The sequence below is a fragment of the Leopardus geoffroyi genome, chromosome A1, assembly GCF_018350155.1.
Source record: "Leopardus geoffroyi isolate Oge1 chromosome A1, O.geoffroyi_Oge1_pat1.0, whole genome shotgun sequence".
Taxonomy (NCBI): Eukaryota; Metazoa; Chordata; class Mammalia; order Carnivora; family Felidae; genus Leopardus; species Leopardus geoffroyi.
Window position 1 is genome coordinate 25,144,459 of NC_059326.1, and position 21,621 is coordinate 25,166,079.

General features: G+C 45.5%; 1 protein-coding gene and 1 long non-coding RNA gene across 4 annotated transcripts in view; one reads left to right on the top strand and one right to left on the bottom strand.

Moving 5' to 3' along the window:
* Positions 1 to 727: 727 nt before the first annotated feature.
* Positions 728 to 16,523, bottom strand: LOC123597625. Of its 2 annotated transcripts, XR_006712187.1 has the most exons (5): positions 16,077 to 16,523; positions 12,063 to 12,211; positions 11,723 to 11,828; positions 1,275 to 1,370; positions 728 to 994 (listed from the first exon to the last, which is right to left on the bottom strand). It is a non-coding gene; the product is annotated as an uncharacterized LOC123597625 (long non-coding RNA). The 2 variants fall into 2 exon arrangements; XR_006712183.1 differs by lacking the exon at positions 16,077 to 16,523 and having other exon boundaries at positions 12,063 to 12,361.
* Positions 16,524 to 18,178: 1,655 nt separating this feature from the next.
* SIAH3 (siah E3 ubiquitin protein ligase family member 3) overlaps positions 18,179 to 21,621 on the top strand; it is a 71,250-nt gene continuing 67,807 nt past the window's right edge. The window contains exon 1 of one of the 2 annotated variants that reach the window (XM_045476784.1): positions 18,179 to 18,723. In XM_045476784.1, the coding sequence (XP_045332740.1) occupies positions 18,685 to 18,723 (39 nt within the window). In that variant the 5' untranslated portion in view covers positions 18,179 to 18,684. Of the gene's footprint in view, positions 18,724 to 18,821; positions 19,869 to 21,621 lie in introns of those variants that run through there. The other variant, XM_045476774.1, reaches the window with a different exon arrangement.

Consider the following 21,621-nt stretch of genomic DNA (forward strand, 5'->3'; position numbering starts at 1 on the left):
GAATGACTCGGAATGTTCCTCTCCAGTGCTTCAGGGTCAGCGGTGCTTTTAAGGTTGAGCGTGACCCTGGACAGAACCAGCCAGCGCCCACAGCTCAGATCCACGTGAATCAAGCATTTGCTCTAAGAGACCAAACACCTGCTTCGAAGAGCTCACGCTTTTCGGGACCCCTGAAAGGGTTCCGCCTTCTGGCTTTCCTGGAGACTCCGAAGCTCAGCAAATGGTGACGTCCTCCCAGGTTCTAGAACCCAGACTAGAGTGGGAGCTGGGAGCCAACGGGGTGCTGTCCCCGGGGGCCCCAGCCCATCTAGCAAAATCCCATATGGGCTATTTCAGATGGCCTCTGCCGTGGGCTAGTATCAGGCCCCTTCTCCAGAGATTGGCCAGGGTTGGTTAGGCTCCAGGGGCATGTAAGTTCTTTGGGACATTCTGTTTAAGCCTTGAGAAGGTAAGTGGATGGAACATACAGGTGTTACTATGGGAGAGGTCAAAGTTAACTGCTGCCCTGTCCCCGCCCTGAACCTCGAGAAGCCAGAGCAGAGATTCTGATAAATACCTGGCTGAGAGATAGGATCAGAACTGCCAGGAGGCAAGGAAATCATGTGGGCTCCAAATGATCTCTGTAGTGCTGTCAGGGTGGTCGGAGTCCCCCCTAATCATAGGGGTGGGTTGCGGTAAGACGAGGGCAGGAATGAGAGAAAATGAGAAAGAAGAAATGACAGAACTCTCACGTTCCTCTCTTTTCTTGACAATCACTGAAAAGTGCTAGCCAGAACAATAAAACTTAGGTTCCCAGATCCTTTTCATCCCAGCACTTCTCTCCCTAAGTAGGAAGGAGAAATGTTCTGCATATTATTGGCGCTCTATGCACACTGTATCATCTGACGTGCAGAGGACAAGACTATCCCCAGGTGAAGTCAGTCCACATGTACTCAGGGCCTTCCTTTTGCATCAGGGGATACGGCAGTGCAGGAACTTCAGAACCTTCTGTCCTCTGAAAGAAACCATGAGGGAGGATCTGCTGAGATGCTTGGAAAAGTATCGCCTCCATCCCTAGAAAATTGTTAATGCTTCTTTGTTTGTGTGGTGGATAGAAGGCTGCAATATTGCAGCTGTGTGTGTGTGTGTGTGTGTGTGTGTGTGCATCTGCTTGCATGCACATCTGTTTGTCCACAAACTGGAGACAGAGAGAGTAAGCTTCTGAGAAAGACCAGAAAGGAATGGAAACATAGTCTGTTAAGCAAATGTTGACATAACCAAGAGCCAGAAATCACCTTGCAGCTTTTAGCTCACGGAGGCCCTCTCCCCAACAGCTCCGGCTCTTGGCTCTTCGCCCAGTCTCTTGATCAGTCATGCCTGCTTCTAACCTACTTCATATAAAAGACACATATATACATTTTAGGTGGCCCCTACAAAGGAAAATTAAGGTTTGAGAAGCTTTATGAAACAAAGACAATGTTTCACAGTAAGTACACATTTCTTGATCACAACAGAAATTAAGCTGCTGTGGGTTTTTCTTATCCTACTTGTAAATGCGTCCAGAGGGTAATAAGCCATGAGCACATCCAATAACTTTAATAATTGCATAATAAATAAGCCTCGAGTCAGCACAGACTGTGTGAGGGAGCGAGGCCAACAGGCTGGAGCAGCACTTTCCCGCGTGGCACACAGGCAGGTTGATACAGATCAAGGGGGAAGTGTTAGGACAGCCCTCTATAGATTTCCTGACCTTGGCATTTGTCCAGGACGCGCAGCTGCAAACAAACTCCTAAATGTACACGTAGCACACGCCGCCGACCTCCTTGCAGCTCTAAATGAGCCTGCTGAAAATGTGCTTGTTTTCGCGAGGGCTTAAGACAGCCACTGGCAGCTGCAGGGCAATTGCCTGGAGTACTTAGACCATCACAAAATTGGATGGCTTCTGACTTCAGCATCAATCAGCTTCTTCCCTGGATTAAAAAAAAGTGTGTGTATGGCAGGGGGAAGGGGCGGTGGTAGAATTAAGTTATTGGGTTAGAAGAATTAGCATAATGGAAGGAAATGAGCTACACAAAGTGTATGAATTCACCGCCATATATAACTCACTCCCGGAAATTTTTTTTTTCCTTTATGATTCCTGGCAGATTTGGCCCGATGATTTGGGGCATGTCTGAGGCTCCATTTGAATCTGAGGTAAGGGAGAGTGGAGTTCCTTCACTAAAGAAAGATCTACAGGGAGTCTGCGAGTTGGGAAGGCATAGCCCGTACGTGTGATGGAATGCGTAGCTCACGCTTGTTGGGGGAACCCAAGGAGGGGGTCCTACCTAATCACAGGGCCAGCCCCCCTCTCCCAGGAGATGCCAGCAGGGAGACCATGGCCCTTTTAATAAAAACACCTAGAACTTACCTGTGCCTGTGCTCCTTGGGAGCCTACAAGAGGGAAAGAGGCATGGGGCCAGCAAATTATTGTACATTCTATTAATGTTACTAGCATGTCCTTCAAAGGAGGGACAGAGCACCAGGATATCATTAGAAATGGAAGGCATAGCTTCTGTTTGAGTCCACAATGTAAAACTATACTATGAAAACAGTTCTATGGATATGCATATATTGATCTAACAGTTCCCTGTATTCATTTAAAAAAATTTTTTTTTTTAATTTTTTTTTTCAACGTTTTTATTTTATTTTTGGGACAGAGAGAGACAGAGCATGAACGGGGGAGGGGCAGAGAAAGAGGGAGACACAGAATCGGAAACAGGCTCCAGGCTCTGAGCCATCAGCCCAGAGCCCGACGCGGGGCTCGAACTCACGGACCGCGAGATCGTGACCTGGCCGAAGTCGGACGCTTAACCGACTGCGCCACCCAGGCGCCCCCATTTAAAAAATTTTTTAATGTTTGTTTATTTTTGAAGGAGAGAGAGAGAGACAAAGAGCGAATGGGGGAGGGGCAGAAAGAGAGGGAGACACGGAATCTGAAGCAGGCTCCCGGCTCTGAGCTGGCAGCACGGAACCTGACACGGGGCTTGAACTCGCGAAGCTGCAACATCATGACCTGAGCTGAAATCAAGAGTCAGAGGCTTAACCGACTGAGCCACTCACATGCCCCTAGCCTCACTACTTTTGAGATCACAAGATTCTTGATATAATCCACTCCTCTTATTCTCTCTTGTGTTTTTTTTTCTTTTTTTAATCTTTGTTTACTTTTGAGAGAGAGACAGAGCGTGTACTGGGGAGGGGCAGAGAGAGAGGGAGACACGGAATCCAAAGCAGGCTCCAGGCTCTGAGCTGTCAGCACACAGCCTGACGTGGGGCTTGAACTCACGAGTTGTGAGATCACGACCTGGGCCGAAGTCGGACGCTTAACCGGCTGAGTCACCCAGGCGCCCCTTCCTTGTATACATTTTACACACTCAGCATAGCACTATGTACACAGGGCCTTTGGCTGATGATTGGAGGAAGAGGAGAAGGAGAAAGGGGAGGAAGAGATGTTGATGATGATGATGATGCCTTGGAACGGCTTGGTGCAATCTTCTGGAAAGGGGAGGGATTAAATGATCTATGCTAGATATTGTAATCTATGAAAAAACACTTTACTGTTCAGTCCAAAAACTCTAGGAGTATTGTACCTTGCAGTGTTGGGAGTGTAATAGTTGAATAACAAATACCTATGGGTTGATCTTATGAATCCATTTAATAGGTTGTAAGTGGAAAGATTAAGCCTGCTTCACTGTCAGCTTATTACCAGTGGGGGTCAGAGAGAAACTGACTAGGCAGGGTCCCAGAATAATGGCAGGTCCTTGAATGAGTCCATTGGATTCCTAGCTAAATTCACCTTTTCTACCATGAGGGGAAGAGTAAAGCATCAAAGCAGTGATGTCAAGGATACCAGAGCCAACTCCTTCCTTGAGAAGGGAGAATCACACACATCCATTAAACCATTGGGAGATTGAAAATCAACTTGCTTTTTTGAGAGCTCCAACTTCTTGTTCTCTCTGTCAGTGGAAATGAGTAAATGTGGAATGCCTACTGTTCATTCATCCATTCATGCATTTGTTCATTCAATGATTTTTTTTTTTTTTAATATATACTGAACATCTGCTGGGTACCGTCCATGATCAATGCCAACCCAATTGAGAAACTGTCAGTGTCCTCGGGGAACTCGCAAGCTAGTAAGAGTTTAAGAAGTATTCATATATAACTACAACACGAGGCAAGATAAGGTGACCGTCTTGAGAGAGACAATAAAGGCTAGTCGATGCTCTGGGAGGGTAGAGATACGGCAAGAGAACAATCTATGACCTCCATTGTTGTATGAGAGTGGGGACAGGGAAGAGGCCCTTCAGGAAGCTGGAGCCAACCTGACACTGCAGATAAATGGATGGCATGTCGGCCTTCCTCCCCACAGCCTCCTTGTCTACCCATCCTGACTCACTAGTTGTTGCCTTTTTGCAAAACAGAGTGGCGTTTGTGATCCTGCTTTGTGTTTCGGGATCTAGAAGCCGGAGGCTACCTCAAGGGGTCTTAACATTTGTGCAGTCAGGAGACAAAAATCTCTCATTACAGCTCAACAGCCCAAAAGAAGGGCAGGGTAACATGATTACATGCTGATTTTCTGCCATAGTATCCAACCTGCTAAGTGTTTTCTGGGTTACCTACACAGGCACTCAGGGTGAAGTGTCCCCGCGTTATCGAGAAGTAACATCATTTCAAGCCCTGCCACAGCATACACTAAAAATATCAGATCTCATGATCCGCCCAAAGGAAGAAAACTATCAGCCCTCCTTATGGAAGTACATACCCACCTGTCAAGGTTTTCTCAGTGTTAACTTGGGTTCTATTTCTGACTTCAGGTTTTAGCATTAACCCCAGAACCTTCTTGATGAGTTCATGTTAGCAAACCTCCAAGAATTACAGTCCTTATGATAATACAGGTGCCAGGGTGTCTTTGGGAGTATCAGGTAAATGGCTGCTTGACCTTGCAATGGCTCACAATCTAGATTCTTCAGAAAGAGCTCTCCAGGGTTGGCGTCTGCTAATAGTTTCTTTTTTACAGAAGAGAGAAAATCAATCTGAGGGGATACATTCAGCACTGATGTCAAAATGCCAATGGAAGGTGAAAAATAACAAGTAATGTTGAGGACAATTTTCCTCCCCAGATGTCATGACAATCCTCTAGAATTCACAGCACTCCCCCTTCTAATCAAGAACAGGCAAATTGCAGAGCGGTAAATATTATCTAAGGAAGGCATTTCCCCCCTTGTTTTTTCAGGTATACAAGTAATCATATGTTCAGTGTAGAAAAATAGAAAACACAGATAAGTAAGAAGAAATAAAACAACCAACCAAAATTCTACTACCCAGAGAAAATCACTGTAAACATTTTGGTGTATATCCACTGCTATCAATCGAAAATTTATGTCCCTCCCACCCCCATTCCAGGTCCAAATTCATATGTTGAAACCCTAACCTCCAGTGTGATTAGGAGGTAGGGCCTTTGGGAAATGATAAGGCCATGAAGGTGGAACCCTCATGAATGAGATTAGCGCCCTTAAAGAACAGACCCCAGAGCTCCCTCCTCTCTTCCCCCATGTGAGGACACCGGAAAAAGACTACCATCTATGAATCAGGAAGTGGGTCCTTGCTAGACAATGAACTTGCTCATGCCTTGATCTTGGACTTCCCAGCCTTCAGAACTATGAGAAAAACATTTCTGTGGTTGATAAGTCACCTTGTCTATGGTATTCTACCACAGAAGCCCAAATGTACTAAGACATCTCATCAAAACTTTTCCATATGTTTGTGTGTGTTTATTTTTTAACGGAATTAATGCTATATTTAATACTTACTGATTCACTGGGGCACCTGCGTGGCTCTGTCTGGTTAAGCTTCCGACTTTGGCTCAGGTCATGATCTCATGGTTCACGAGTTTAGAGCCCCAAGTTGTGTTCCATGCTGACAGCTCAGAGCCTGGAGCCTGCTTCAGATTCTGTGTCTCCCTCTCTCTCTGCCCTTTTCCTGCTCACACTCTCTCTCTCTGTGTCTCAAAAATAAATAAAAACATTAAAAAATACTAGTGATCTACTTGTCCTAATATATTATGAATATCTTTATATATTTTTATATGCACACATGTACATCATTTTATTATCTTTAATGGTTAAATAATTCTATTTTCTTTCTTTTTAAAAAAAATTTTGTATGTTTATTTATTTTTGAGGGAGAGAGAGACAGAGCACAAGCAGAGGGAGCGGCAGAGAGACAGGGAGACTCAGAATCTGAAGCAGGCTCCAGGCTCTAAGCTGTCAGCATAGAGCCTGACGTGGGACTCAAACCCACGAGTTGTGAGATCATGACCTGAGCCGAAGTTGGACACTTAGCTGACTAAGCCACCCAGGTGCCCCTAAATAATTCTATTTTCTTTTTCTTTTTTTTTTTTTTTAATTTTTTAATGTTTCTTTATTTTTGAGGTAGGGGAGGAACACACACACACACACACACACACACACACACACAGAATCTGAAGCAGGCTCCAAGCTCCAAGCTGTCAGCACAGAGCCCGACGCGGGGCTTGAACCCAGGAACTATGAGATATGACCTGAGCCAAAGTTGGCCCCTTAACCAACTGAGCCACCCAGTGCCCCAAATAATTCTATTTCCAAGATGAACTGTAATTCATTTATTCAATCCTGTATACCTTTGGACATTTAGGTTACTTGCAGCCGTTCATTGTTAAAAGACCCTAATGAGTATCTTTGTATGTACGTTTCGCATACTTATCTGTTACTTTCTTAGGATAAACTTCTTAGACCAGAAACGCTAGGTACATATACACTTTTGAGGCAGTTGCTCTGTATTTCCCAATTGTACTCCAGGACATTATACTGATTTACACTTTTAGCAACAGCGTCTAAGAAATCCTCTTTCCCTAGACCCATGAAAGGCACCTTTTAAAGTCCTGTAGGTCGTCTTTGCCCTTGGACTCCCAACACTCCCTGACAGCAGCTTACAGAAAGAGCTCTGCACCACTCGTGTGCACTAAACAAAGGAAGATGGGCAGGAAGCCATAAACTGGAGGACTAACTGAGAAGCGCTGTCAAAACATAGTGAAATTTTGCTTAAGAGAAAGAAGAAAGAGAAGAACAAGGTGTCAGCCTGAGATATGTGGCTTGGTTCCCTCTTTCCTTCCCTTCTGTTTTAAAAGCAGCAATGCTTTCTGTTTATACAGCTCTTCTGAGAAAGTTAGATTACCCCCGGCAAGGTTTCAGCTTTCAACTCTTTTCCAGATTTGAGTAGAGTTGACATCTGTGTGCTTTTACATAGATTATTATAGCAAATCCTCCCTACGGCTACATTTTTTAGTGCAGGTATGATCATCACTTTGCTAGGGTTTAGAACCTCTGGTCCCCAGTCTAGTGCTCCCTTTATTTTTTATTTTACTTTTCTAAGGTTTTATTATTTATTTTGAGAGACGGAGAGAAAGGACCCAAAGCAGGCTCTGCACCACCAGGGCGAGCCCAATGCGGGGCTCGAACTCATGAACCGTGAGATCAAGACTTGAGCCGAAGTCAGACATTTAACTGACTGAGCCACCCAGGTGCCCCCAGTGTTCCCTTTAAATATTCCACTCTTTCACTTAAGATTTAAGACATTGGAATAAATACATATTATTAGCCCCAGGATCTATGGCAAAAATTGCCATTTTTATATACTTCCTGCTATCAACTTTGGTCACGCTTTGACTTTTTCCTGAGGAAGGGTACAGCACAGATCATGAAAACAGTGAAATCTGGCCCCAGCTATTCAACAGATGCCATGACATTAACTGCATTAATGGGACCCTCTTCACTGCGTGAGTGACTCTCTAGGGTCACGGTTACTGATTCGTGAGGAGATACCAAAGTTCCGACAGGGCTCTAAGGGCCCTGCGATGGTTAATTTTTCTGTCAACTTGGCTAGGCCACGGTACTCAGATATTTGGTCAAATGTTATTCTAGATATTTCTGTGAAAGTGATTTTTTCCCCCCAGTGAGTTAACATTTATATCGGCAGACTCTGAGTGAAGCAAATTACTCTTCACAAGGTGGGCAGGCATCATCTACCCAACCAAAGGGCTTAATAGGAAAAAACCGACCTCCCCGGAGAATGAGGAAATTCTGCCTCCGGACTGCGTTTGGACTTGAACTGCATCAAATCTTCCCTGCACCTGCAGGCTGCTGGTCTGCCCTGCAGATTTTGAACTTGCAGCCTCTACAACTATGTGAGCCAATTGCTTAAAATAAGTTCTATTTTCTCAGAGAGATAGATAGATAGATAGATAGATAGATAGATAGATAGGCAGAGAGACGATATAGATACAGCTATAAATATACATATAGATCCTTGCTTCTGTTTCTTTGGAGAACCCTATTTATAGGCCCATCGTCAACTCGTGACAGAGCTTTCTGGTCAGGGTTTCTACCTTATCTAGTGTCACTCCCAAAGTCAAGAAGCAAGCATAGATAAACTAACTCCATTCCATCCTACTTTTCAAAGACAAGTTCAAAGACAATGATGAAACAGTAACGTCCCAGGTGCTGTGCCAAATTCACAACCCAACACTAGGGGGTTGGCCTTGGGCCCACATTGACAGAAGAGGAAGCTGAGGCCTGGGGAGGCTGAGTTCCCTGCAGTTAATCTTGTCAACGTGACTCCAACTAAATAGTATGAGCAGCTCCAGGTGGCGGGCCTGGGGTTCAGATCCAGGTTCGGCTGGCCTGCCTGACTCCCAAGTTCAGGCTTTCGACCTCTATGCCACGCTGCATTGTTGTAAAAGTGGTTTGGCATTTGAAAAAACATTCAGTACCAACTGGGCAGGAGCAGGGCTCTAAATTCTCTTTACTTGAGCGCACGTGAAAACCAACCAAACTTTGTCCCAGGTTCTCAACACACGAAATGAGGTTCTGGAGGGAAGAGAGTCTTTCCCTGAGCCGGTGCGTTCAGAGCGTCTCCACTTGGAGAACGACTGAGATGCTCCACATGTCCCACTGATGGTTTCCAAACCTCTGTCTTCATGTCCAACTCTGACCCCTCCCTCATTACCTGCAGAGATGGGCTCCTGACTCAGCTCCTCCCAGGCTCCCGGTGACCCCAGGGGGCCGCCTTCTGGCCAGGTAGCCTGCTGACTGCACTACCCGTTGGCTGAAAACATCTCTAGCACATTCCCCGGACCTGCTGGTCTCGCTCTCTTCTCACTGCCACACTCTCCTTCCTTGATCTTCTTCCTCTGCAGCTAAAAAGAACGGAAGCAGGAATGAGGGGGAGGAGAAGAGGAGGGGGAAGACCGAAGTATCCCTTTCCTCTCTTCCTCCCGCTCAAGTCCAGACATAGCGAAAACCTAATAAGCATCTTTCAGCCTTGTGAATAGATGCCGCCGTAACTGTCACAAGTAAACGTCAATGTGTTTTAACACTCAAGGGGACGGAGCTGTAAGAAGGCCCCGTCTACCGCTGTTTGGAGCCATGGAAGGGAAAATGACAGGATGACAACAGGCACCGGACTCCTATTGGGGTCCAGGCAGATTATAATACGAAGCACACCATTTGCCCTTCCTTTTACTGACGACGCTTCGTGTGTTATGGCAGTACGTTCACCCAGAGAATATTCAATATTTTATAGCATCCGTCCCTATTTCCCTAGGAAAGATTTACGGAATCATCCTGCTTCTTCATTTCCACTGCTTTTCCCCTCCCCCACCCGCCGCCACAGAAGCAGCTGCTGTTGCCTTGGCAACGTTACAGCATAAACTTGTTGCTTTTGGACCATCTGTACCCAACCTGAGCTACGCTGAGGCTGTTCGTTTCCTCTTCCTGTTCGTCATCCACCAAAAGTCAGACTTCGTAATTCAGACGCTGAATTACAGACCTGTCTCACAGCTAGAAGGGCCAATTCATTCCTCTGGTTTCGGGTTTTCCCGTAGGACCCTTAGTCAAACATATGCGGCTGCTAGGGAGTCAGGACCCCCCCAGCACATTACAACCCAACGGGGTTAGTCCATGTTATGGCAGAAAACAGAATCTCCATGGATGGGATCACAGGGCTACCGTGTGAAAAAACAAGTACTTTAGATTTATAAGCGTTTTTGCTGACTCTAGACATATGTTGACTAATTTATCTATTTGTCCTATTCCAACAAAGAGATAATGTAGCGATTATAAAAATAATATTTGTATCTTAAAGCAGATTGGGAAAATATAGAACAATATTTAAATACCACCAGCAACCCTGCTGCCCCCAGACACCGTTACGATTTTTTACATTTTTTTCTTTTGTGCCGTATGTTACTTTTAAAACATAAGATGGATTTATTTTATAAATGCAATTTTATATCCTGATTTGCCTAATTCAATATACACCGGGCGCCTCTGCATGTTATAAAAACTATTTGAAACATTCTCTCTCTCTCTCTCCCATCCTTCTCTCTCTCTCTCTCTGTCTCTGCAGTGTCTGTGTTATTGGTTAAAGAACCCGGTCATTTATCCAACCTGGAATTTGCTACTCAGGTCCCCATGTTGCCATTTAGCACGTTCCTCTGTCCCCTACATTTCCTAAAAATTGGTAGCTAATCCTGGAAGTGTGATCAATGTGCATTTGTCACTTTGGCAAGAATGCTTTGCAAACGGTGCTGTAGACCTCCCCGATGGCACGCAGTTGCCTGCCTGGCTATCTTCCTGTGATATCCAGATCCACTAGGAATTTCAAAAAAGTATATTCTCATTTCACCATTATTTCTTCATCTGTGAACTGGAGTCCTTCTACAGACAGAAACAACTTCTCGTTGCCTATTTAATTATACTCAGGTACAGTTCATAGAAGAAAGGTAGGATAAAGGCCTAATTTATTCCTTGTATTCGCTAGCTATCACGATAATGAATTGAGTGCCAAGTACGATCCAAAGGGAACTAATTAGTTTTTCTAGTATCATTCTGAATTCATTTAAACATATTTGATATGTTTTAATCCATTACAGTTATTATTCTTAATCATGCTTCAATTGTCCCATCTTTGGCCAGTAGGGGCCTCTTTGCATTGCTTTCTGAATCCTTAAGAAGACTCTAGCATTTTTTCTAGTTTTTTGTTTTTTGGGTTTTTTTTATCGCCTCGTTACTTTTTGGTGTGATGAGATGCTCCAGGCTCATCTGAAACATTTTCTGCTCCAGATCTGGAACTAGCCATTTCTTCATAAATATCTAGTTTGTTGGTGTTCAAGGGGGAAAATTGACACAGAAGCCGCAACCTGGGTTTTCAGGTACTCATTTTTCAAGGTCTTTTCTGTGGATGGAATTAACAAACTTTGCTTTTGCTCTCCCTTTCCTCCTCTTCTTCCTCCTCCTCCTCTGGCTGCTCCTTAACATAAAATATCCCATTGCAATTACTGCCATTTGACTTTAAGACTACAGTATTTTTTAAACCTTATCAATCTTAAGCCTGTGGGTCCTTTCTCTCACCCCAATGACACCAACACAATTATCTATTTGTTTCATCAACAATGCACACACATTAATCTACTCCAAAACTTAATGGCACGAAGCCACAATAAACACTAGCGATGTCACAGTGTCAAGGAAGCAGCAAATCAGAAGCAGCTTGGCTGCCCAGTTCTGGGTCAGAGTCCCTCATGATATTGCAGAAGAACGTTAGCCAGGGCTGTGGTCATGGGAAGGCACGACTGGGGCTGAGAGAACTGTTTCCAAGGGGACCTACTAACATGGCCACCAAGCTGACGCTGGACGTTGACAGAAGACTTCAGTTGTTCTCAGAGGGCTGTTGGAGGGTCCTCACAGCATGATTTCTGGCTTCCCCTAAAGTGAGTACTCAAGACAGCAAGGTGTAAATGGCAATGACTTTCACGGTCTCGGCTCAAAAATCATACATTGTCATGTCTATCACATTCTGCTGTTATAAGTGGATCACCACGTCTGCTCATATTCAAAGGGAGGAAAATGACTCTCCACCCATTGAAAGAGCAATGTCAAAGTATGTGTAGGCATGTTTCTTTCTAGTCTCTGGCTTACTGATTTACACTGCAAATGTTAAAGTACACTTACCTTTCCAAAGACTCCCCAAAACTCATTCTTTTACGGCATCAGCTTGAAGTCTAGGATCTTGTTACCTAAATCAGGTCCAGGTGTGGAGAAAACACCTCGGGATTCCTAGAGTATAGCTCCTCGAGTACAGTTTCTCAAAACATGAAGACCTACGACCTAGAAAGAAACGTTACATCCTACAATCTAGCAACTGCACCACAAGGCATTCAGCCAAAGGACACAAAAATGCTGATTCAAAGGGACACATGCACCCCAATGTTCATGGCAGCATTAGCAACAACAGCAGATTATGGAAAGAGCCCAAAATGTCCATCCACTGGATGGATAAAGGAGATGGATAAAGAAGGTGTGGAATATTACTCAACAATCAAGAAGAATAAAATCTTGCCATTTGCAACAACGTGAATGGAACTAGAGTGTATTATGCTAAGTGAAATAAGTCAGAGAAAGATAAAAACCATACGATTTCACTCATATGTGGAATTTTTTTTTTTAATTTTTTTTTTCAACGTTTATTTATTTTTGGGACAGAGAGAGACAGAGCATGAACGGGGGAGGGGCAGAGAGAGAGGGAGACACAGAATCGGAAACAGGCTCCAGGCTCTGAGCCATCAGCCCAGAGCCTGACGCGGGGCTCGAACTCACGGACCGCGAGATCGTGACCTGGCTGAAGTCGGACGCCTAACCGACTGCGCCACCCAGGCGCCCCTCATATGTGGAATTTAAGAAACCAAGTAGATGAACATAGGGAAAGGGAAGGAAAAGTAAGATAAAAACAGAGAGGGAGGCAACCATAAGAGACTCTTAAATACAGAGAACAAACTGAGGGTTTCTGGGGGGGGAGTTGGTTGGGGCTGGGGCTAAATGGGCAATAGGTACTAAGGAGGGCACTTATTGGCATGAGCACTGGGTGTTATATGTAAGTCATGGTTCACTACATTGTACTCCTGAAACCATTACTACACTGTATGTTAACCAGCTTGGATTTAAATAAAATTAAAAATAAATAAAGAAGTAAACAAACAAATAAATAAATAGAAGAGAAAATATTTGCCACCTCTTTGCACATCTACACACTTAACATACAACAGTGGGACAGGCATAGGGTAACTACTATGGACCACCCCCACCCCCAACACACACACACACACACACACACACACACACACACACACACACCATAGAGGAAAACAGGAGACATGTAGAAGCCTCTGATCCATAGCAAAACCCACAGGGGCAAATGGTGGAAGTTCCTTGACTAGGACTCAATGCCTGAAAGTGAGTCTCCCTAGCTCTCAGCTCCAGCCTCTCTTCTCTTTACTCCACCCTCTAGGTTACCCTCGTCTCATTGAGAAAGGCAGCCCAGGTCTTTTGCAGAAGAGTTTTAGCTTGCTTCCTGCCTGCAGAAGCTTCAGGGTCCTAAGGCCTCTTACCATTTTGTACCGTTTCTGCCACCTTTCAATCCAACCTTGTGGGACTTCTGCCAATTTACTTCTCTTAAAAACCTCTTGGATCTCCTGCGATTCTGGTGGTGGCCTACTCGGACAAGACCACACTCACAAACTCTTCCAAAAATCAGCCCTCCTTGATCATGGGCTTCTACAAACAGTCCTTTCAAGAACCTCTAAGCCTTTTTAATACGTTCCGCCTCCGTCCACGGCCTAATTCCGAAGCCACTCCTAAACTTGAGGGTTTTGTAATGGCAGCACCCTACTCCTGGCACAAATTCCGTAGTCATCTATTGCTGCATGATCAATTATCCTAAAACTTGGTGGCTTAAAGCAACACTACACAGGGATTATGCCACAGTTTCTGTAGGGTAAGAATTTGAGAGCGACTCTGCTGGCTAGTTCTGGTGGGGATTTTCCCATAAAGCTGCAGGAAGGAATGTGTCCTGGGCTGAGGTTACCTGAAGGTGTGGCCCAGGCTGAGGGATCTGCTTCCAAGGTATCTCGTTTTCACGGTTGGCAAAGTAGTACTGGCTGCTGGCAGGAGACATAAGTGCCTCTCTGTATGGGTCTCTCTGGAAGGCTAATGGAATGTCCTCATGGCATGAAGGCTGGCCCCAGAGCAGGAGATCCACCAGAACCATGGAGAAAACACCATTCCTTTGATGATCTAGCTTCAGAAGTCACCCATCAACATTCCCACACTTTTCATTAGAAGCAAGTCACTAATGAGCGTCTCACGTTCGTGCGGAGGCAGATCAGGGTCTTTCTGTAGGCGGTATTATATTTTTAAACCACTACAAACACTATCGTCAACAATATGATTACTAAGTGTAGCTGAACGTTTAACTTATTTTTGTCCTTAGGGTGTATTTCACTAAAGATTTACAGTCACATGATCATGTTCCAAAGTCACCTAAAATTGTCCTTTCTGGGTGCCTATCCCATCAACTTGAAAAACTGTTGATTTATCTCACCTCGCTTTTAACTTTTGGGGATTTCTTTTTAGTTTTTGTTTCACAATTTTACAAAATAACCTCAAGGTTTCAAAGTCAAACCATAGAATAAGTGAATTCAGAGACGTGTGGCTTCATTTCTGCCTTCTCTCTCTTCCCTTTTCTCCCTATCACTATCCTTGTTTTTAGTTTATTATTTATTCTTCCACTTTTAAAGCATAAATAACAAATACAAATCCCCCATTCAAAGATAAACATCTGCACTTTATGCATAAGACTCTTCATATTAATACCACCTGAATTCATTCCATAACAGTATTTAGAGATAACTGTCATTTCTTTTTAAGGCTAATAGCCACTATTATATAGATGCATATAGTTTATTTCAACCAGTCCCCTACAGAGGGATAATGTGGAGGTTTCGCATTTATACGTTTGTCATTATTAGTCTTACTGCCACCAACAGATGAGAATGTCAGTCTCATAGAAGATCCATCAGCGCTGGATAGTATTGTTTAAAAATAAAAAAGTGCTAATTTGACGAGTAAAAGATGCTACCTTGTCTTAATTGGCATTTCTTGGAGTTCTAGTTCTATTAAACATTTTCCACTTACTAATAATTTTTTTCTTTTGTGTAATCTGTTTATATTTTGCATCTATGTTTTCTATATGATTTTAGTTCTTTAGAATGTATATACAAGGCTTCTTTATCACGAATACAAATCTTTTGCTGTTGGGGGATGCAAATATATCCCCCAGCGTGTTGGTTGCTCTGGTTTTTGTTTTCAATTTCAGTTGTTAGACATTATTTCACAGAGTTTAACATTTTACACAATCAAGTATTTCCCTTATTACTTCAATAGGCTTTTTAAATCTTAATGGAGTTCTTTACTATTTCAAAATACAATTATATGCTCATCCACATGTTACTTTAGTATTAGTTGGAGCATTTATCTTACATGCAAGAAAGGTGCCTTGATGGTAAGTTCAGGGCCTGAAGAATTTCCACGAAATAGTCGTAATCATTAGTTAGCTAGGATCGTTAGCTAGAAGTACGACAACCCGGGTGGCTTAAACAACAGAAATCAACTGTGTCACAGTTCTGGAAACGAGAGATCTGAGATCAAAATGTCAGCAGGATTGGTTCCTTCTGGAAGCTGTGAGGGAGAATCCGTTCCATGCCCTCCCCCAAGCTTCTGGGGGTTTGCTGGTCAGCCTATGTGCTCCTTGTCTTGGAGATACATCACCCCAGTCTCTGCCGTTGACCTCCTCACGGTATTCTCCCTGTGTGCATGCCTCTGTATCCAAATTCTCCCTTTTTATAAGAACTCTGGTGATAGTGGATTACGGCTCGCACTAATGACCTCACGTTAGCTCGATTACCGCTGGAATGACCCTATTTCCACCTAAGGTCACATTCTGAGGTACTGGCCGTCAGGACTTCGGCAAATCTGTTTCTAGGGAAACAATTCAACCCACAACAGTCACAAAACTAGAGCACGGATCAAGAAACAGAGCACACCTAGCTTTCTAAAACCTACCATGCGTTCTCTTCAGCCACAAGCCCTTGCCAAGGTTACCGCAGCCCCGTCTCCGACGCCGTAGATTACCTTTTCTGTGTTCTTCAACGACACATGAACGGAATCACACGACATGTACTCTTCCGTATCACATCTGTGCCTCAAAATCGTATCTGTGAGATCCACGTTACTGCATGGCTGCAGGTAGCAAAGAATTCACGTCTTCGTGTCTAGGTAGTTATTTGCAAAAGGAGGACAAAATGGGGTAATTTACCCAGTTTCTTGTTGATATTTAGGCTGTGTCCAGTCTTTAACCGCTGTGGATATAGCTGCAATGTTGCAGCGAAAATCCTGGCGCAAGTCTTCTGCTCAGCACGTGCTCACACTGCTGTTGGGCACGTGGAGTGGGCTTTCTGGGTCGCAGACAGGCTATCGATACACTTAGCTTTAGTAGATGATCCCCAACAGTTTTCCAAAGTGGTTTCCAGCCGTGCACGAAATTTTTTCGTTGTTCCACATCTTCACTAACACTTTGGAGTGACTTGTACAAAAATATTTTTGATGAGAAGAGGAGGAGGAGGAGGAGAATAGCTTCTCGTTGAAGTTATTATGAAAACCACTGGCCTGGTCATTTGACCTCTATTATCTCATTTAATCTGTAAGCTACTTTTTTTTTTTTTAATTTTTTTTTCAACGTTTATTTATTTTTGGGACAGAGAGAGACAGAGCATGAATGGGGGAGGGGCAGAGAGAGAGGGAGACACAGAATCGGAAACAGGCTCCAGGCTCTGAGCCATCAGCCCAGAGCCTGACGCGGGGCTCGAACTCACGGACCGCGAGATCGTGACCTGGCTGAAGTCGGACGCTTAACCGACTGCGCCACCCAGGCCCCCCAAATCTGTAAGCTACTTTTTAGGGGGAAATTATTAGCTTCATTTCACAAGACAACAAAACCAAGCATCAGTGAAATAAAGCAATTTGCCCAAAGTAACAGGAAGTAGCAATACAGGGTTTGAATTAAAATTTGTCAGGACTTTCTAGTCCAGATAAAATATAAATCTGGTTGCTGTGGAGGTGAAGGGAAGCCCTGAACATTACGGTGTAACATGAAGCAGCAGGGGGGTGGGGGTGGGGGAGTTGGCATGGCTATTGCAGAGGACCCGACTTAGTGGTAAACAGCAACACAGCTCTAAATCTCTATTTGAAGGTTGGTTTATGCCACCCTATTTTGGAGACATTAAGCATGAACAGCTGCTGTTAGGGTTAACTCCAAACGTTTTCCAATGGATGAGTTTTGTGAGAACTGATTCTGAGGACAGATGATGTGCTGAATACCCTAAACTAGAGTAACGGAAACCAGTTTTCGGGTAGAGAGTTAGAGCAAGGGCTCACGTCCGGAACTAAAGAAAAACATCCAGCAGAGCAGGTCTGGGGTGCTGCCCCCACTGCTCATGTCAACATGCATTCCTCAGCCCCTGGGTCCTGACTCCTAGGCCTGGTCTCCAGCCCTCAATGGTGGCCTCCAATTCATATCGGGAATACCTATCCTTAAGAACACAGCAGGAGCAAAGTCCACTGTTTCCGTGCCCTCTGCTTGTGTGGCCCTCAGTGGTAGGGTGAATCTCCACAGGGAAAAATACTTCAGGGAGCAGGAAGAAAATACATACCTGCAAATAATCACCCTTCTGCCAGAGCTATGCAGTAGACTCAAGACTTGGGAGGCTGCTTTGAACCGGGCACTGTGCAGGGTACTCACAGATACATCAACTTAGTCTTCACAACGACCCTGAGAAGCAAATAAATTTCTGTTATCCCCACGTTACAAGTGTGGGAACCAAGCCTCAGTGAGATTAAGAAACCTGTCTGAGGTTATACAATCTCTGTTTGTTTGTTTAAGTGAGGCAGTGCACGAACACTGAATGCTTTCCTGCTGAACTCCCGAAAGCTGCTTCTGGAGAATGAAAACTTCAGAAAGCAAATTCCAGGGTCGTGGTCTAGCAACCCTGATTTATGAACCATATAATGAGAGGGTCTAGGAACTCATGTCCTATAGCACGCATCACGGCGTGTGAGTTTCTAACCGGTTCAAATGTGGTCACCTTCTAGTTTTGTGTGAGTGCAGTCATTTTTAGAAAGTACAAAGTTTCCACTAATGAAAATGGAAGCAACAATTCAGTGTTTGGCGTGTTTCTTAAAGCATCGGTGTGGTTTTAAATTCGGGTCAAAACGAATCCCTGCCTTTGTCCTGGTTTCAGTAAACCTGTACCTTCGCCCCCCTATAGTTTAATCTGTTGTTGGCTGAACTGGTCTGACCAGGTCACAGACGTGGGTGTCCCAGGCGTGTGTAGGCTTTGTGTACGTTACAACACAAGCACTGTCGCCCCAGCAGAGTGAGGGCCAATCAGGAAGGAACCTGGGCTCCGGGTGCAATTCGCATACAAGGCTGATCCAACTCACCCCCAGGTGCTGAAACAACAAAAGACGAAAGGAGACAAAACACACCTAACTCTGCTGTGTTAGTCACAAAGACTTGACTAAGCCATCGGAACTAGTCCCCAGATACCCTAGGACACTTGGGTGTGCTGTTCATGAGCCTCTTTTCCGGAACCAGGGAGTGGGCTTAGTGCCCCCGCCAGCCCCACTCTGGAGAGGGAGTGCCGTCAGGAGCCTAGAATGCCCTCTGCCTGCTCCCGCAGAAATGTGCCGCTGGCATTCCCGGAGACCAGCAAACAATGTGGTATGTGCACTTCCTAATCCCTATTTTAATGTCTCCAACAATCTAGTGGTTAATTAGCAATTTGCTGCCCACCAATATGCAAATGAATGACAAGCAAAGACCCTCCACATCTGTAATTATTTTGCTGATTTACAAGCCACTTTCCTCTCTGTGTAGGTTTTTCTGTGTGTGTGTGTGTGTGTGTGTGTGCATTCACGCATCAGGGATTTCATTATTTTTAGCAGCAGATCCCGTGCATCTTTATGCTTTAATATTTTCAGGCTTCAGTAATTACAGTATATATATGTATCCCCCCACCTCCCAACTGCAAATGCTTTTATTTGTTAGGGATTCTTTTCTTTGATAAAGATTGGAAAGTAAGATTTATCAGGGGGCTGAAATCCAAATCGCAGAGAGCACAAGATTGAAAGATGCACGTTTCCATGCTGCCAAATCCTTATCTGGAATCGGAGTCTTGTAATATTTGATTTTCTCCCAAGCAGCTCTGGTGCGTCGAGCCACGATCTGCGTTATCCATCTGCCTACTTTGGAGCCGGGCGCTTTACTATTTGGCGGTTTAAATGCTTTACGTTTTTGCCAGCGCGTTGAGAAAGGCTCTCGTGTTAAATTAAGTCAATTAATAAATGGAGACACATTAAGCAATCAATTTTGTCAGCCTATCTCCCCAGCATTATGTATGGTTGGCTGTAATCACAAGATAAATGCAATGTGCTGATCTATGGTAATGTTCAATAATACATTCTCCGCCAGGCTCAATTCATCAGGGAGTTTCGGTAGGGGAGGCATTTGTTATTGGCTGTCTCTGCACCTCAAGGATAACATTTCTGTCCTTTTGATTGGCCGCCTCACTGCTGCAAGATTCTAACCGTCTTATTTTGATGATGAATATGAAGGCACGCTAAGCCGGGCTGGAGCGGAGTGTCTCAGAGGCTGTGCTCCTTCCAGAGCCCAAGGACTTACCAGCTTCTTCCCGCTGCCTTCCTGTGCCAACAACCCCCCCAAAAGTTGTGATGCTTTTCTTTACCCAGTGCTTTGGGGCTGTGTTAGATCTCATTCACCTCCGCTTTCAGCACTACAAGGCTAAACGGGTTTTCTCCGCCGCTGGGCAACTTGTCTGCGTTGTAAACCCCACGCACAACCTAAAGGTGAGTTGCTATCATTTTCTATTCCCGCGGCTCGGGTTCCAGTCCTTTCTCCCGGCTGGGCTGGTCGGTGACCCTCCGCGCGTGCTCCTGGAGCTCCTGGCAAAGGCTCTCTGGCTAGCGCTAGTACGCGCTTGGTACCCGGAGGGGTTGCCTCGGCTCCTTCTCGCTTTCTAGGTGTCTCTCGTGCTCTCGGTGACAGCGTGTTGTCTCCCCGACTGGCAGAACAGCTGGAGTGAGAGTCCAGTCTCTTTCCCCGGAGCTGTCAGCCTAAGAGCGGGGTCGGAAGGGAGGGTGGCGGAGGGGGAAGGGGGCGTCCTCTTCTAGCTCCCAAATATTTGTGGGCAAGCGTTCAGGAGACAGGATGTGAAAAGTTACCCAAATTGCACACTGTCCCATGTGTTTGGAAAGGCAGGCAGGCGCATGGATTGCGGAAGCCCCCTTCTGCTGGCTGCCGCTGAAGTGGCCACGGGCGGGGGCGCGCAACCCCCGGAGCCTGACCTGGGAGCGGATGAGGGGGGCTCTCTCTGCAAAGTGGTTTGCCTTTTGCTCAGACTCGGCGTGTGTGTGCATGTGCGTGTGTGTGTAAGAGAGAGATTGAAAGATCAGGAGGAGTTAGTCTTTGCTCCCTGTGAGCTGCTGCGCCCCTTGCGCTGGGGACCGGAGGGGGCGGGATTTGCTTCAGTTGTATAATAATGAAACCGGCTGGGAGCTGCGGGTGTGTGAATCACCACCGGCTGCCCGGGGCCGCGTCTGGCGCCACCGCCTCTGCATTTGTGTCTTCGGGCCAAAGCCCTTTACAAGAACAGCCCAAATCTGGGGTCTGGGAAGACCGCTCCACATCACAGCCGCGATCCACAGGGAAATGAACGAAGAACCGTTGGCTAGGGGTGGTGGGGGCAGAGATAAGACAGGGCAGTAGAGAGTGGGAGGGTGGGGGGCTCAGCTGAAGTCCCCGATATGAAACTCCGAGCCACCTTGGCTCTGTTTTAAGATAAACGATGAACTCACTGGGAGTTGCTTTCCTGTCTACCTCACCATGCGCAGGGCTGAGTGACAGGGAGGAGGGCAGGTCTGCAGGGGAGTGCCGGAACAGCCTGGCAGGATAGATCTCTCATTCTGACCACTGCTCTTGGGTAGGGAAAGTGTTGCTCGTCCCTCATCACTGTATAAACTCCTATAAAGAGTCAGACTCTCCTCGGCCCTGCAGGTCAGGACTGATGGGGGCCTCTCCCCTCCCCCCGCCCCGATTCCTGGAAGTCCCTAGGAGGGACAGCTGCCTGGAGTGCCTGTGGCAGTAGAGGCGGCCAGTCCTGGGCAGAGGGGTGCTGGACTGCTCCAGGATCGCTACGGTGCACAGACCTAGGAACTAGCTCTCGGAAGTACCCAGTCTGTGACTAGCACCAGCTCCATGAACTGCATTTGCTCTCTCCGTCCTATGCTCTCTCTTTCTGGCTCTAGCTCTCCTGCCCCTTGTTCCACTGGCTCCTTTTGCATTCGTGGCTTAGTTATACAAATGACAGTCCACTGCCAGTCATCCTTGGCAAAGCAAGTGCATGGCGGACATACTAAAACGTGATTCTGAATTCCACGTTACCGCCACTTTGGAGACCGCGCTCAAACTCCCATTATTTTGTCACTTTACATTAGTTACTTCCCCGTGGCAAGACGTTTTGTTTACTTCTGTTTTGCATTTTAATGCCTTTAAAAATTGTGTCTGAGACCAAAGTTTGCATTTATATGGTTCGCTGGCTGC